At 38.1% G+C, this 16,790-nt stretch overlaps 1 protein-coding gene across 2 annotated transcripts in view; it reads left to right on the forward strand.

Annotated features, from left to right (window-relative positions):
- The window catches only part of KCNQ5 (potassium voltage-gated channel subfamily Q member 5), a 509,851-nt gene that overhangs the window by 320,611 nt on the left and 172,450 nt on the right, over positions 1 to 16,790 (forward strand). For both annotated transcript variants that reach the window (XM_072735385.1, XM_072735394.1), the window contains exon 2: positions 6,959 to 7,049. In XM_072735385.1, coding sequence (XP_072591486.1) covers positions 6,959 to 7,049 — 91 coding nt within the window. The remainder of the gene's footprint in view (positions 1 to 6,958; positions 7,050 to 16,790) is intronic.

Below are 16,790 nucleotides of genomic sequence, written 5' to 3' on the forward strand. Positions count from 1 at the left end.
ATCATAAGCGTTCTTCTCCTCACACAATAATTTTTGCCTTCTAGAGGAGTTTTAGACAAAGGTCTGAATCGAAGATAATTGCCTTAGAAACAAAATATAAGTGACTTCTTTAGGCAAAATAAAGGCCAATAACTATTGCAGAATAATTTTAAAGAATATGGATATTTTGGGATTAATATATAAAAGAAAAAAATGGCCATATTTTTTCAAACTGATCTTAAAACTTACTTGAGTAAGTTGGTGACTCATGCCAAAACAGGCCATTTCCAGGTCCCCACCCCTGCCTTCCTAATCTACCATCCTCACCCCTGCACAGGAACCTAATTTTTCATGTGTGCCTTAGACTCTGCAGCAGTCTGGTGAACGATCCCTCAGAATAACATTTTTAAATGTATAAAATACATGTGATTACAAAAGAAAAAAGTTATATTGAAATGCTGTCATTACAATTTTGAACAAGTTTCTGATATAGTAATACCTATGCTTCTTGATTAATACATTTTTTTAAAAACCCAGAAGTGGGGATCCCTGGGTGGCGCAGCGGTTTAGCACCTGCCTTTGGCCCCGGGGCGCGATCCTGGAGACCCAGGATCGAATCCCACGTCGGGCTCCCGGTGCATGGAGCCTGCTTCTCCCTCTGCCTGTGTCTCTGCCTCTCTCTCTCTCTGTGACTATCATAAATAAAAAAAAAAAAAAATTTTAAAAACCCAGAAGTGGGTCTAATAACTACTATAAATAATCTTGAAATAATGATGAGCAAAATAAGTATGCAATATGAAACAATTATGGTTTTATCTACAACTATAAAATGGCATATGACAATATCTGTGATTTCTATGAGTAACAAAGTCACAAATACTGTTAATGTCATCATGGTTTGTTGCCATGGTTAGTGACAAAGCAGTAATTTTTTTTCCCATCCATGCTCACTACCCCCCTAAATTCTATGCACACACCCCTTGGAAGTCTGTGGACCCTAGATTAAGACACTCTGCATCCAATGACTCTTGCCACTGTTCCCACTTTTATTCAATCAATAGAGAGGTGGAGTGGGGTAGTGGTCAGTTGCCAGCATACATCTGTGTGGGACCCTCAAAAGCAATGATATCAGCAGAACCACATTCAAAGCCCAGTGGTGTACCATGTCACTGCCAATGAGCCCAGGTCTAAACACTGTCACCTCAAAGAGATCATTCTGTCAGTTCAGTGCTTTCTCAAGCCAGTGAGCCTTTCTCTGGCAATGATACTAAAAGCCAATTCATAGCAGAATGTATTCATTGTTCCCCATGATGTCATTCTACAAGATCAGGAAATGTTCCCCAAATAGATTTTATGCTTATTTACCTAAACGTTATATGCTTGGTCTGCACTTTCTTAAGGATAACATGTTCTGTATATTCACTTTCTCTAGGGAAAAAGCACTTCCATCACTTTAAACAGATTTTGTGCCCAAGATTTAGACCCACAATTCCATGTAGATGTCTAAAACTGGATTTATCCTCTTCTCAAAATCAATTTTTTCTCCTGATTTTCCTGACTTTTCTCCTCCTGACTTCTTAGGGGTGTTGTAGTAACTATGAATGGAAACCTCAGACCTTCAGTCACTACACCCCTTCCTAATCTCCACTGCCCAATTTAATAACTATCCAAGTCAAGGAGCTCCTGTGTTTACAAGTTTCCCTATGTTCTTCCTCTCTATTTCACTCTAATTTCTACCACTTAGTTTACAACCTAACCTGGATCACCATTACTCTTGCCCCTACTTCTTAACTACTCAAATAAGTCCTAACACACATTGCTGACAATTCAATTTTCCCAGAGTGCAATTCTGATGATAGTTCCCTGTTCAAAAATCATCAATGGCTCCCCATTATCTACTGAACTAAAGATAGACCCTGCCATACCAGCCTCTCCACATCATGACCCAGACTCCCAATTCAACAACTGTCTTACCCTGTGCTGCAAACTTAATTACTTTTTGTTCATGAAACAGGGAACAGATATTTTACCTCATTTATTTTCTACCTTATCACCATCCTCACATTGGACTCTCCTTCTGGGATGTGTCTGTCCAGAAAGTTCTCTCGTTGAAACCCTACTCTTCCTTCAAAGACAATCTCAAGCATCACCCATTTATCAAGACTTTCTTGATGTGCTTCCAGCATTCCCAACTGAATAGGAAAACCCCTCCCTGCTTTCAACCTCTAACGTATTTTTCTTAGCATTTGTCAGCCTCTGCCCTTCGTTATGATCCAGTACAGTAATCTTCCTTTAACTGCAGGAGACACACTCCAAGAAACCGTGGATAATATCAAGCCTATATACACTGTTTGTTCCTGTATATACCCATGATAAAGTTTAAGGTATAAATTAGGCACAGTAGGAGATTAACAACAATAAATAATAATAAAATATAACAATATTCTGTAATAAAAGTTATGTGAATGTGGTCTCTCCCTCTCAAAACACCTCATTATACTATATTCACCCTTATCCTTCTTGTGATGATGTAAGATGATAAAATGCCTACATGAAGAGGTAAAGTGAGGTGAATGACATAAGCATTGTGATGTAGCCCTAGGAAACTACTGACCTATCAGAAGTAGGATCATCTGCTTCTGTACTATGGTTGACCACTGGTAACTGAAACCACAAAAGTAAAACCATGGATAAGGGCAGACTACTATATGATCATATTGTCAACCGCATTAGATTTTTTTAAAGTTTTTTTTATTTAAACTCCAGCCACATTATATTTTTAATTCTTTGAAAATAAAGACTGCTTTAATTTATCCCTTGTACCTCAGTAGAGTTTGGTATACTGCTTTTACAATGGGTTCTCAGTACATGTTTTCTATTGAACTGAAACAATTCCTATGCAAAAAATGAATTTGTAGGGATGAACTGCCTTACACTTTTCATATACCACTGAAGGATAAGCAGGTGTTCACTGACTCTAATTTATTGATTAATTGGTAAATTTTAGTGATACTGTTCTTTTACCTGGCCTTCACCCACATGCCCTCATGGACTAGAATGCTCCTTCTCCCCAGCCATTCCAACCATTGTGCTTACTCCTGCTGGGCTTTCAGGGCTCAGTCTGACCATCACTTTCTCCAGGAAGTCTTCCTAACCCCAAGTCTGGCTTCATGGGCATGCAATCTGTGCTTCTCACAGAGCCCAACGTTTACAAGGGTGCAAAAATTGGTGTCATACTTAGCTATCACCATCTTGAAATTCGTAAGAGTTTTTTTTAGGTTTTTTATTTTTTTTTTTTTTTTTGAGAGAGAGAGAGAGGGCATATATGACTGAGGGGAGGGGCAGAGAGATAAGCAGAGGGAGAGAATCCCAAGCAGAGCCCAATGCAGGGCTTGATCGCACAATCCTGAGATCATGACCTGAGCCAAAACCAGTGTCAGCTGCTTAACCAACTGAGCCACCCAGGTACTCCTTCAGTTTTTTAACAAAGGGACAACATTTTTTACTTTGCACTCAACTCCTCAAATGGAGTAAACAATCCTGCCTAACCCCTTCTCTCCTCTCCTATATACTCCTTCATCCCCTGTGTTTTCCCAATCATCACTCAGAATCTTAATTCTGTTTACATCTGTTAAATGTTTACTTATTTAATTTAAATTAAATTGATTTAATAAATTTCATATTTATTTAATTTTCTGTTTACTGTTCTGTAATGCCTCAATAGACCCTAAACTCTGTCAAGGCAAAGAATGACTCAGGCTAGTATTACATACTTAATCTATATTTGCTGATTGGCTAAATGGATAAATGGTTGGGAGACAAAGGAATTAATGAATTAATGAATGTATTTTCTCTGTATAGCCCTTTGTGCAGTCTGAGCAGTGAAGGTCTTTGGCTTGCTGTCTTCAGATGGCCCCCTATAGACGTAACAGAATTCTAGTACAGAAACTACTCTTAGAAAACAGTGTACTACAATTGGCTCAAGAAAGAAAAGGGGCAAAGCAGTGACATGAAAGAAAAGGTTTAAGCAACACCCAAATATTAAGGAAGAAGGAATTAGCCAAGGACTCATGATATAGATCTGTTTTGAACACAGAGACCATGAAGATACCACTGGGATGCTCTTGGGGGAAGAAGATGTCTTAGAGATTAAATAATGCCCTGCTTCCTTTTTCTAATGATTTCTGTTAAGCCTGGACAAGGAAAGCATACTTAGATAACAGCTGCTCTCAAGAGGGGAAATATCTGTCATCATCTTTACTTGTTGCCGCATCACATCCTCCCAACTGTCTTTGTGATCCCTGAATTTCATTTTCTCATTAGTAGCTTGGGGGTTTGCAAGTGCACTGGAATTCCACTTCTGGCTTACAATTTCCATTCCACTAAAGCCAATTTAAAGTATAATCCAAAGTATCCTGAACTCTTAGATACATGAGTCAAAAGTATAGTGAGTAGTTATTAACGACATATACTAGGTTTTTTTCACTAGTGGAAAAACCTTCACTCCTTTTCCTTGGAGGCTTCTTTATTTGAAATGATAACTACTGGGACGCACCTGGGTGGCTTAGCGGTTGAGTGTCTGCCTTTGGCTCAGGGCGTGATCCTGGTCCGGGGATCCAGTCCCGTATCAGTCCCCTCTATCTCTCTGCCTCTCTCTCTCTCTCTGTATCTCATGAATAAATAAATAAAATCTTTTTAGAAAATGAAATGATAAGACTTCCCTATCAGTTTGAAGAAGTAGAGAAGTATCCCCAAAAGTCTTGCAGAACCAAGAATGGTACCGCCATTCTCATCTAGCCACGCTCATTCAGCAACACTATGCAGCAGCTCAACAACAGACAGTCCTGAATCCTCTTTCTGCTACACAGCCTTGGATGAGTTATGAATGTTCTTCATTATCAATTTTCATATCTGTAAAATTGGAATAGTGATATTTCTACTGCATAAATTTGTGAGAATGACTTGGATAATGCATGTGGAAGTGCTTAGCACTATGTCCGGCTTACAGAAAACCCTCTATGAATGTCAGTAATAATCATCAACAGCAGAACATAAGCAATTATGAACTTTCACTTTGTTCTGTATTGTCAGAGATATAAAGAAACAAGGAATACATGGTATTGGTTATGGGTCTAAACTTCTCCTCTAAAAGGGTCAGTGAGTACATATTTTAGTCTTGTGTGCCAAGTTGTCTTTGCCATGACTACTTAGTTCTGCATTTGTGGCAGGAAAGCAGCCATAGAAAATACATAAACAAATGAGTGTACCTAAGTGATAATAAAACTTTATTAACAAAAACAGGCTTTAGGGGCCATATATGTTCCCTAGGCCATAATTTACCAATCCCTGGTTATAGTAGGTCCTTCAGAGCTCTCAGTCAAGTGCGATACAAAGACTTGGACAGCATGTCAGGGTAAACCAAAAGGAGGCAGAAACTAACTCCAGTGCCATATATAAGAATGTGGAAACTAGTATTTTAGGGGAGATTACTGTATGAGCTTCCCAGAGATACACAAAAGTAAAAGGTATGTCCTAGAGCAAGTAGTTCAAGTATTGTTTTTTTGTTTTTGTTTTTGTTTTTAAGATTTTATTTCTTTATTTGAAAGAGAGAGAGGCAGCAGGGGAGCAGAGGGAAAGGTATAAGCAGACTCTGTGCTGAGCATGGAGCCTGATGCAGGGCTGGATCCCACAACCCTGAGATCCTGAGACCACAACCCGAGCAAATACCAACTGTCATTTAACTGAGTCACTCAGGTGCCCCTATTTATTTGTTTGGTTTTTTTTTAATCTTCCATTTCAGGATAAGTAATTTCAACTTAAAACATAGCCTTCTCGGGGATCTCTGGATGACCCAGCAGTAAAGCATCTGCCTTTGGCCCAGGGCATAGTCCTGGAGTCCCAGGATCGAGTCCCACATCAGGCTCCCTGCATGGAGCCTGCTTCTCTCTCTGCCTATGTCTCTGCCTCTCTTTCTCTGTGTGTCTTTCATGAATAAATAAATGAAATCTTTAAAAAAAATAGCCTTCTCTTTTTATTAGACATTTTCCTTGGGAACTCAGCTCCACCCCTGGATCCTGAAAGTACCATAATTTGAGGACTAAAAATGTCTGTAGATTGATTGGTAGAAAAAGCTGCTCCTCACTTCTGCTCCCTAGTGCTGTATTATGAATAGACAGAGCTGAGGGGGTCATCTCTTTAGCAGTTTGCAGGGAAATAGAAAAGTACATGGGTAGCAGAAGAAATCATTCCTTTCATTTTATGTTCTCATTAATATTATAAAGGAATGACAAACAAGTATCCATGAGCAAAATTAGACTGTGAAAATGAGCCAGTGAATTAGTAACAGCCACTTAGAACATTTGATGGGTCACCAGAACTGCCAAATGTGGGGTGGATTCTGCTTCTTTGAAAGGAGAACAGCTATGGTATGTGCTCCTGGGGTAGGAAAGAAAGAACATACTTTCAGGGCCTTTCTCAGGATCCCCACTTGTAAGAGGATTAATGAGAAGTTCACACATTTTCAGATGCAGTCATTTAAATATAGCATGCAACACACACCATGTAACACTGTCTTCATCAATGAAATTGTAAAGGAACTCCATGCTCACCATACATTATACTTTATATGGGGGTAGGGAGAGGGGGAAAGAGAGGGAGGTAAATGGAGCAGGAGTTGGGGGGAAGAGGGAGAGAGAGAGAATCTTAAGTAGGGTCTATGCCCAGCATGGAGCCCAACTCAGGGCTCGATCTCATGACCTTGACATCATGACCTGAGCTGAAATAAAGAGTCAGATGATTTTAAGCCCCCCCATATTATATTTTGATATTCAAAATAGCTAGTCCCTTCCAAGGCTCTTATGACTTAATCAATACCAATTCAAGTGGGTCTGATGCTTTAAACTATAGAAACAAGAAATGAAATCTGTCATGATAAGGCAAGGTTCTTATCATATTTCTCTTTTTTGTTGTTGTTTTACAGTTTTCTCCTTGTCTTTGGTTGCTTGATTTTGTCAGTGTTTTCCACCATCCCTGAACACACAAAACTGGCCTCAAGTTGTCTCTTGATTCTGGTAAGTGATACACATGAGCAATAATATACATAAAGTTTGTATAAAAGCTACCTATAATATATATGTTATGCATTTTATCCCACAAAAAGGTCTGTCTAGAAAAGAAGAGAGTTACTGTGAAATATAAAACTTTCAAAGATCACTGATATACTGGCCCACCATTTTAACCTTTACTCAATCCTCAGGAATGTATACAGATATTCAGTGTTACTATTACATAGCAATATCTTGTGTTATAGTTACATCAAAAATAGAAGATGAGACTTGGAAGCAGTTTTACTCATGTTTTTCTATGGTTATAAACAAATTATAAGAAGAATCAATATCCATGAGGTCTCTCATAATATTGCTAAAAGTTACAGGATAGAGAACATTTTCCAATAACTGCAATTTGGCAGTAGGTAAGTGAAATTAGTCAAGAACTATGAGAATATAGCACCTCATAAGAAAACAGAAGGCTCCTTCATACTCTTTTCAACCAACAGACTACATTATGAGTTTTGCTGCTAATGCAGTTACCTACCTGGTAAGAAATTCTGCAGTTAGCTCTGTTTCCATTATGCTGTCAATCCTCAACCACACAGAATTGCTCAATTCATTTTAAAATGGAAAAAGACCCCAAGATATTTTAATCTGAATTATTGTGGGCCTTTTAAGCTCTTTTACTTTCTATTACAACTAAACTATATCACTGTATACTCAAATCACATCTGATTGAAAGTTTAGTTCATTTACATCCATTTTGATCCACTCAGTGCAAAAATATCAGATTTGACAGTCTCAGAACTTTCTGAATGTACTATAAATTGGAACAACTCACTTTTGTAAAACCTGGTGGGCTACAGAGGAGGAGAGAGAAAGGGTATGTGGTAACCTGGCTTATGGGCCCTAATAAAGAGATATTGGTCATGTGCAGCAATATGCATTTAATATAAGAAAATTATTCTTACCTTGAAGGTGAAACTGAAAGATTTCAACTCACATAACCTGAGTGGAGGACAACTATTCTTCCTACCTATGCTTTCAGATGGCTAGTTTGTGCTTGAAGTTACCAAGATTTCATCAAGTTTCTGTCCTACATCAGGGAGAAATCACTTCTGAGCCTGGAACAAATCTATCCCAATTTGTTTCCATACAAATTGTGCTTAGCAGTATATTGTTAATGTTAAGGTTACTATTTTGAAACCCAACATAGAAAACAGACCAAAAAGCGCACTGGGGATTTGTTCCATTTATAAGGTTTCCATTTGTGTAGCAAGTGAGCTTTTAGCCTCATGTACCCCTTTGATAACAACAAATGATCTGAGCCCAAGGTCTAAGGCACAGCTGGCTTTTAGGTTCATATACAGAATTACAACTAGGAATTTCAGATTAAAAAAGTAAACCTGATTTTTGGACTCAGAAACATGAAAAGCTGGATCTACTGCATGATCAATGGTATATATTATGAATTAAGTTAGCATTAAGAATCCCATAAAAAGGAATTTTTCATAACAGGTCAAGAATTCAAAATGGTAGGTTTACATCCTTCAAATTTCTGAAATATAAATTCCTTTATTGCTAGTGAGTTTCTGAATGGTCTAAATAGACATTACTAATGAGTTTCTAAATATGTTATTAAGAAACCCAAAGCTGATTCATATCCTGGTTTTTAAAACTTTCTGAGCAGTGAACAATTCATTACAGTTTAGTAATGTAAATAGTAGATAATGTAGATGAGTAGATAGTGAGTAGATAATGTAGATGTGGTCATATATTACTCAGTTGGGGTTTTTTGCCAACTTTATTGAGATATAATTGTCATATAATATTGTGTAAGTTTAAGGTGCATCACTAGATAACTTTATATACATATGTATGCAAAGTGATTGCCATAATAAAGTTAGTTAACACTTCATTGTCTCACATAGTTACCATTTTGTGTGTATGCGGTGAGAACTTCTAAGATCTACTCTCGTAGCAATTTTCAAGTGTACGCTACCCTATTGCTAACTATAGTCACCACGTTGTACATTAGACCCTCAGAACTTGTCTTATAACAGTGAGTGTGTACCCTTTGATCCCCCTTCACCCACCCCCGTGCCCCCTCCCTGCAACCATCAGTCTACTCCATTTCTAGGAGTTCAAGGTTTTTGTTTTTTAGATTTTACATATAAATGAGACCATGCAGTATTGTCTTTCTATGTCAGATTTATTTCACTTAGCCTAAGGCCCTCAGGGTCAATCTATGTTGTCACAAATGGCAATATTTCATTCTTTTTATGGCTGAATAATATTCCATTGTGTGTATATATAAATACAATGATTCCATTTCCTTCAGGTATTTACCCAGAAATGAGGTTGCTGGACCGTAACGGAAGTTCTATTTTTTATTTTTTGAGAAACCTCTGTACTCTTTTCCAGAGAAGCTGCATCAGTTTGCTTTCCCACCAGCAGTGCACAAGGGTTCCCTTTTCTCCACACTCTCCTCAGCATTTGTTACTTCTCATCTTTTTATAATAGCCATTCTAACAGGTGCAAGGTGATATCTCATTGTGGGTTTGATTTACATTTCACTGATGATTAGTGACCACTAATCATGTTTTCATGTACCTGTAGGCCATATTTGTGTGTCTTCTTTCCTCCCTTAGTCTTGAATGATTTTGGATTTAACAAACTAGAAATCAGACCTTTATTATGCAAATAAGGCCTTTGTTTTGAGCATACAGTGATTACTGCAGATCCTCCTTCTCAAAAAAGTTGCTATGCTTCCACAGGAAGACTGCTTGCTTATCCTCCTGTTGTGCTATGGGGATAAATTGTCACGGTGTATGTTTTAAACCAAAATATATTCTTAAAACCTACCTAGAAATATGCAGGCTCTGTTGCAGGTCAAAGATTTCCCTGATGTTATTTTTCTTCAATTGTTTCTCCAAAAAGTATGTTTTATTTAAAAGTCTCATGCTCTCCTGACTGAGCCAGCCAGGAGAATGCTGAAAAAAAAATTTATGCTTTATATAGACAAAAAAAAAAAAAATTCAAGTCTAGGCTTTGTTTTTATTTTCTTATTCAGTAATTAAAAATTGGAAAAGCATGCATATTTTAATTCTTTTTCACAATTAGTTAAATGTTTAGTCAGTTATAGAATATTGGAAAAAACTAAGACATATCTTAATCGCTTAGGGAATCTTATTTTTAATGAGAATTTTTAATCTTATTTTTAATGAATATTATTTTAATTTTTAGAGAATCCTTTTAATGTGTATGTTTGAGACAGTTAATCTAATTTCAAAGTCTGTCTTCTAAACATCTAATCAAACAGAATTCATAGAACACAATTCTGAGTAGCAGTGTTTTTAGCTCTCAGGATGAAGCATATCTAAAGAATTGCCATCCAAATAGGAATATGAATGGTTTTTAAAATATCTGCAAAAATTTATAATAAAGTCACTTTTGTACACTTCAGGCCACAAATAAAACACCAGAGAAATAAATTTAGAAGAACTGTATATGAATCATAATATCACAATTGTATATTTTTCCATAGTGCTGTCCCATGTGGGTTTTTTTTTAACGTTTTAAAAGATGTCCCTAAATTCTAACTGTAATTCCAGTTCTGTGCAAGGAACAGGCACCCACACTTCTGATAGGGAACACACAACAGGCAAAATGGCTCCTGGACAAACTTTCCAGGCTCCTCTGTGACATTCATACTTTCCACCTGTTTTCTTGAGGAAGCCAGCATACCAAGGGCAGGCCTTTGCTTGGATTTGGTCTTGCTCACCTCCTGGGGTTCCCATGAAGTCTTCAGCTCTCCTTCCTCACCCCTAGGGAAGAGGCCTTGTCATTCTCATCAAGAATCACACTCCCAATGCTACTTACATATTTGTAACTTACTGGCCTTGGTTTTAAGGCAAATGGATACACACAAATTCTGTAGAAATTTCCTCTTTTATTCTTCTCAGTTGCGTGGACTGGAGCTTCATGATTATACCAGGTTCCCTTATTTCTTTTCACAGAAACAATGGTGTACAGACTTAAGAAGGCGATGTAGACTCTAGAGCTGGGTACACTGAGTTCAGATTCTGCTTCTATCACTGTTTATGTGTTTGCCTTTGGGAAATCACTTATCTATGTCTTAGTTTTCTCATCTGTTAAAAAGTGGACAATAATACAGCCTACTTCATAAAGTGGTTGTGAGGATTCACTGAGTTCAAGTGCTTAGAAGAGGGCTCAGCACAGAGAAAGTTGGCAAATATTATAATCACTGGTTATTCCATATATAATGAAGCCTAATAAGGACAGAGAATAGTGGAATACTTGGAAAATGCTGCATTTGAGAAAATATCACACTTTTATAATAGAAAACAAGTATCTTTGCTAGGATTTTCTCATCACAAACACTGCTAATTATGGCAGCTTTTTTTTTTTTTTTAATGGCAGCTCTCTATAGAAACATGTTCATCTAACTAAAAGTGACTCTATGGCATACATTCAGCAAGAGGCATGTGTTCATAATAACCACTTATTTTTGGTGCCTAATGAACAGATTCTTATTGTTGTAGTTCTTTGGTAAATGCATCTGATGAAAATGCCCATGGCTTTCTACATTCTTCTCCCAATGTCTGCATCTGCTGGGTGGAATGCTGGGCAGAGATAACAGAACTGCCTGCTCTGCCCTCACTCTGAGGATAAAATTTATGAATTCAGGAATATAATACGAAGCTGTGTACCCAAATACCGAGGACAGTTAAAAGCTGGTGTTAATTTCCTATGTATTGCATATTCTTCAGAACTGAAAGAGAGCTAGTATTATTTAAGTACCTTTCATTTATCAGGTTCATTGATTTCTTATTAAGAGAAAAACCAACCATAAAAAAGTGTTCATTTTAAGTCTTAATTCTCTTATTTACCAAATGGCTAATTAAGTTGTGCAAGATGGTGCACAGGGTATAAGACAGAGCTAAGATGCCATCCTAAGCCCTGACAAAAAGCCTGGGTTGTCTTCACAGCATCCAGCAACCCCATATTTCCCTGCCTGTTAGTCAAGGACTAACAAGTCCTACCAAAGTGCATTCGCCACTGCTCAACAATGCAGTCATAAAGGTCTAAGGCTTCTTTTGGGCTCCATCTATGCCAGGTGATGCCTACAATCCTTTTACTTAGAATACGTTTCTTTCTTTCATAGAAAATGTACTTACTAAGTTATCACAAATGGGTATGTCAATTTGAACCACTATAGTTCTTTGTATCAAGAATTCTAAATACTATTTTATAAACAACCAGAACCCTGATCTTTGGGGTAGTCAAGCTTCAAGTTGTGTCTTCTGGCCTCAGCTTGGATTACTCAGCTGAGCAACGTTAAAGGAAACTCAGTTTCCAGGTGAAATTATCGTGGAAAGTTTTGTCTTGTTTTGATTTGATTTGATTTTATTAGCCTCAGGTTGTATGTTTTAGCATTTCTTATCCCACCTTCTAAGAACAATGCTGTTTAGAGTGCATTTCATCTCCACTGAATAATCTGGCCTTCCACATTCCTCTTAAAGTTTTCATTTTAGGGCTTTAAATGTAGATTGTTAACCCACTGACAAAGATGACCTCTCCACTTAATGAAAGTAGCATATGTTATATGCCACATTTTCATCAATTCATAAAATTGCCCACCCACAAGCAATAAAAGGAATGCCATTATCATTTTAGCAAGATAGAGAATGTCTCAGTATATTTGCCTCTCTACCCCCCTGCTGTGTTAGAAATACTCCAAACCCCAAATGGATTGTGCTTAGCATCTGGTTGAATACTCAAACACATGGTCAAATATTCAGGTTTTCCCAAACATCTGGATGTTTGGCACCTTCTAAACAGAGCATATGCATATTTGCTAGTTTTGCTTCATGTAGCAAAGCAAACATGGATTTGCTGTTTCTTTGCACAATGAATCAGTTCCTGAAATGTGTACGAATCCAATTTAGACGGATCTAATTATATCTTAAGTGCACTAGTGGCGCTTACTATTTAAAGAAAATCTGTTGTGAATCCTTTTGTAAAGTGAACAGTCCCCTTGAAAAGCGAATAACTACAAAATTAATCCGTGTTGCATGTTTGTTTTCTTTTTCTAATATGAGTGTATGTGGGGTTTTTTTTATTGCTGTAAGAGCATCCATTATCTCACATGGCATTGAAGAATTAGAGATATGGCCATTTCCCACCTATCAGTATTAGTGGGGGACGGGAGGGGGGGAAATCAGCCACAAACACATCTGCCAGTCCTTGAAAGTAGAAAGGTTTGTGCATAAAATTATATGGGTTTGATGGGGAAGATTACATGAAGTCTTTACATTTAACATTCTGGCATTCAGCTTTGCAAGAGAGGATAACAGAGTATAAGGATAAGAATCTATTTGAGGATATTAAATCTTATGTTTGTAATGGAAGCGACAGAGTATGAGATATTAAGCAATCAGAAATGAGAAATGAGTGATGCTTCTTTATGTTTATCACATCCCTGTAATTTACTGCAGAAAACTCTCAGAATACCCCAATGAACATTGAAAACTGCAATTATTTTCCTCTGCTTGTCATTCATCAAGGAAAATGCAAATAAACTTTAAAATGATTCATGGAGACCAACAATCCTCATCAATCTGCTGATGACTGAAAAGAAAAAGAAGGAGTAGTTTAACACCTACGCTGAATCTTAACTGAGGAATAATAATATAGTAAAATATCCTGTGAAAAGTGTTTCGCATATGAGAGGAAAGACTTGTTTGAGTTTAAGATAATAAAATTGTGCCTGGAAAAAAGACCATATCTCTATCTATAATCAAGAAGGAAAGAACTTGACTGGTTTCTGTGGTGAGCACTGGTGTCTGACCATGTGGCCAGTCTATCAGAGAGCCACTCTGCAATTTTGTTTCCAAACCACAGGAGCAGCGCAGCAGACATCCTTAGCGTTGTGAATGAACCACACTCCACCAGCTTCCCGCTGATGCTGATCGACTGTGTCCTTCTGAGCTCCACAAAAGTGTATTCAACTGAGAGAGAAAGAGAGAAACAAGGCAATATAATAAACATCAGAGGGTTGCTAAAAAAAAAATAACAGAGTCCCAGATGGTTGAAAATAGAAAGAACACTCTTCCCTTACTGCTCTTCCAGGTTTAAATGATGTCCCCCATTTGAAACCTGGGTCAAAGCTGGGTAGAAACTGTTTCTTCCCTCTAATTTCCCTTGGTATAGGCTACTTGACATTGTATGTCTTCCCTCATCATTTACTTAGCAATAATTATGCAGCACCCAAACGAGCACATCATTCTGTTGGGCACTGAGGAGATAACAATGAACAAAACAGGCAAAATCTCTGTCCTCGTGGAACTCACATTTTTATGGGGAAGATACACAGTAAACAATTTGGCAAATCAATATATTAAGTGTTACAAATACAGGTAAAACATAAAAGAGGAATAGACAGTATATTTAGAGAAGTCCACTGGAAAGGGACTTATACAATGTAGTGAAGCAGCAAGCTATGCAGAGATTAGAGGAAAAAACATTCCAGGCAGATAGAGCTTCAAGGGTAAGAGCCCTGGGCAGGAGTGTACCTACTGAGCCAAGGAAGGGCAAGAAGACCAGTGACAGCTAAAGGAGACTAAACAGGGGATGAGTACGGGGTGAAATCAGGCACCAGTGGGGCTCTAGATTTCTTGGAAAGAGGATCCAGGGGTGCTGGTATGGCATCTGCCTTCAGCTCAGGTCATGATTTCAGGATCCTAGGATGGAGTCCCCCACCCAGCTCCCTGCTCAGTGGGGAGACTGCTCCTCCCTCCCCCTCTACCCCTCCCTATGAATGTGCTCTCTTGCCCTCTCATTCAAATAAACATATAAAATGTTGAAGAAGAAGAAAAAAAAGAAAGAAGAAAGAAAGAAAGAAAGAAAGAAAGAAAGAAAGAAAGAAAGAGAAAGAAAGAAAGAAAGAAAGAAAGAGAAAGAAAGAAAGAAAGAAAGAAAGAAAGAAAGAAAGAAAGAAAAAGAAGAAAGGAAAGGAAAGGAAAGGAAAGGAAAGGAAAAAGAAGGAAGGAAGGAAGGAAGGAAGGAAGGAAGGAAGGAAGGAAGGAAGGAAGAAAGAAAGAAAGAAAGAAAGAAAGAAAGAAAGAAAGAAAGAATCCAAAGCCGATTCAGCATCATTTAATATAATGATACCTGTTACAAATTATCAATAAGTGTTTTATGAAAGAAGAGGGTAAATTGCTTAACTGCACATTATTGTTGAAATTTCACAGTATCACAGATATGGCACCAGTATTAAAACAAGAGGCAATACCTGGCCTTAAAAAGCCCTGGAGTAGGGGAGTCATGGGACTGGAGTCATTTAGAAAGCAACTGAGGTCATTCATATGAAACATGATGGAGCCCTAAAGAAAACAGAGGCAGTGTGAGCCAAGGAGAGGAGATGAGCAAGAGCAATATAGATAGTTTAAATGTTCAATCAAAAATGTAAATCCTGAATAATTGGTCAGTGCCTCACAGAAAGTCTGGGGAGGGCTCTTTTCAGACATGTGATACTCTGCCCCTTATATGCTACATAGCTCCAATGTTTGCCTCCTGCCTCATTTCAGATGTTGTCTGCTCTCCATAGACTTCCAAATATTTCCCTGGATCCTGACTACTCCCTCTCCTAATTTCTCCAGGACCAGTCCCTTAATTCACTGCAGTTTTAACTCAAATATATATTAAATGTTTCTTCCATTCCAGCTTCTGTGCCAGGGACCGGAGTCTCAAATATGAGTAAGATGTTGTCCTTGCCCTAGAAGGCATATCTTAAAGAATATCCTTGTCTATAACCTCTGACTGAGTCTAGAAAAAAACTAAAAGCCTTGAAACCATGGGTTTACAGAGAATAAATGGTGAAATTAGGAGATGAAATAAAAATGGGTTAATATGTCACTTCTTTAATTCCCACTTTAAGATATGCACATGAGAGAATAGACCTCTCATCTATTTCTCATGAAAGTCACAAATAAGATTACCAGAAACTATTTCCAGTATAGGTTACTACAAATCACTCTCCTATATTGAAGATTGGGTTGGTGCTGTACAAAGGCAAAAGCTGGAAGCTGGGTCCCTTCTCCCACACAGGCAAACATCAAGGGCCACAATTAAGGTGAGAAACAATCATGTTTCTGCAAAGTGGATTAGAGAAAAATTTTCCAAGCTGTAAATGGCAGCCTGACAAACACCATTACAGGCCGGATTCAGTGAAAATGCTGCAGACGTGGCTTCTTCCCCGGCTATAAATCACAATGAATCCACAGGACACTACTGGAAGATGGAGAACAGGAAAGAGGCTGTGAGTGTGACAGGCCCTCCAACCTCAGCTGGCTGCACACTAACGGAAGGAGATTCAGTGTGCCAGTGAGGACTCCGTCTCTCTCTCTCACTCCCCGCCACTGACTCTCCTGAACAGTATTTTTTAAATCAGGTAAAATCAAAGATAACTCAACATCAAATGCAACCTTACAACAAAGAGAAATCCCAACATAATTTGAAGATATTATGCAGAGGATCCCTGGGTGGTTCAGCGGTTTAGCACCTGCCTTTGGCCCAGGGCGCGATCCTGGAGTCCTGGGATTGAGTCCCACGTTGGGCTCCTGACATGGAGCCTGCTTCTCCCTCCTCCTGTGTCTCTGCCTCTCTCTCTCTCTCTCTCTCTCTCTCTCTCTGTCTTAAATAAATAAATAGATAGATAGATAGATAGATAGATAGATA

This window comes from Vulpes vulpes, chromosome 1 (genome assembly GCF_048418805.1).
Source record: "Vulpes vulpes isolate BD-2025 chromosome 1, VulVul3, whole genome shotgun sequence".
In the NCBI taxonomy this organism is placed as follows: domain Eukaryota; kingdom Metazoa; phylum Chordata; class Mammalia; order Carnivora; family Canidae; genus Vulpes; species Vulpes vulpes.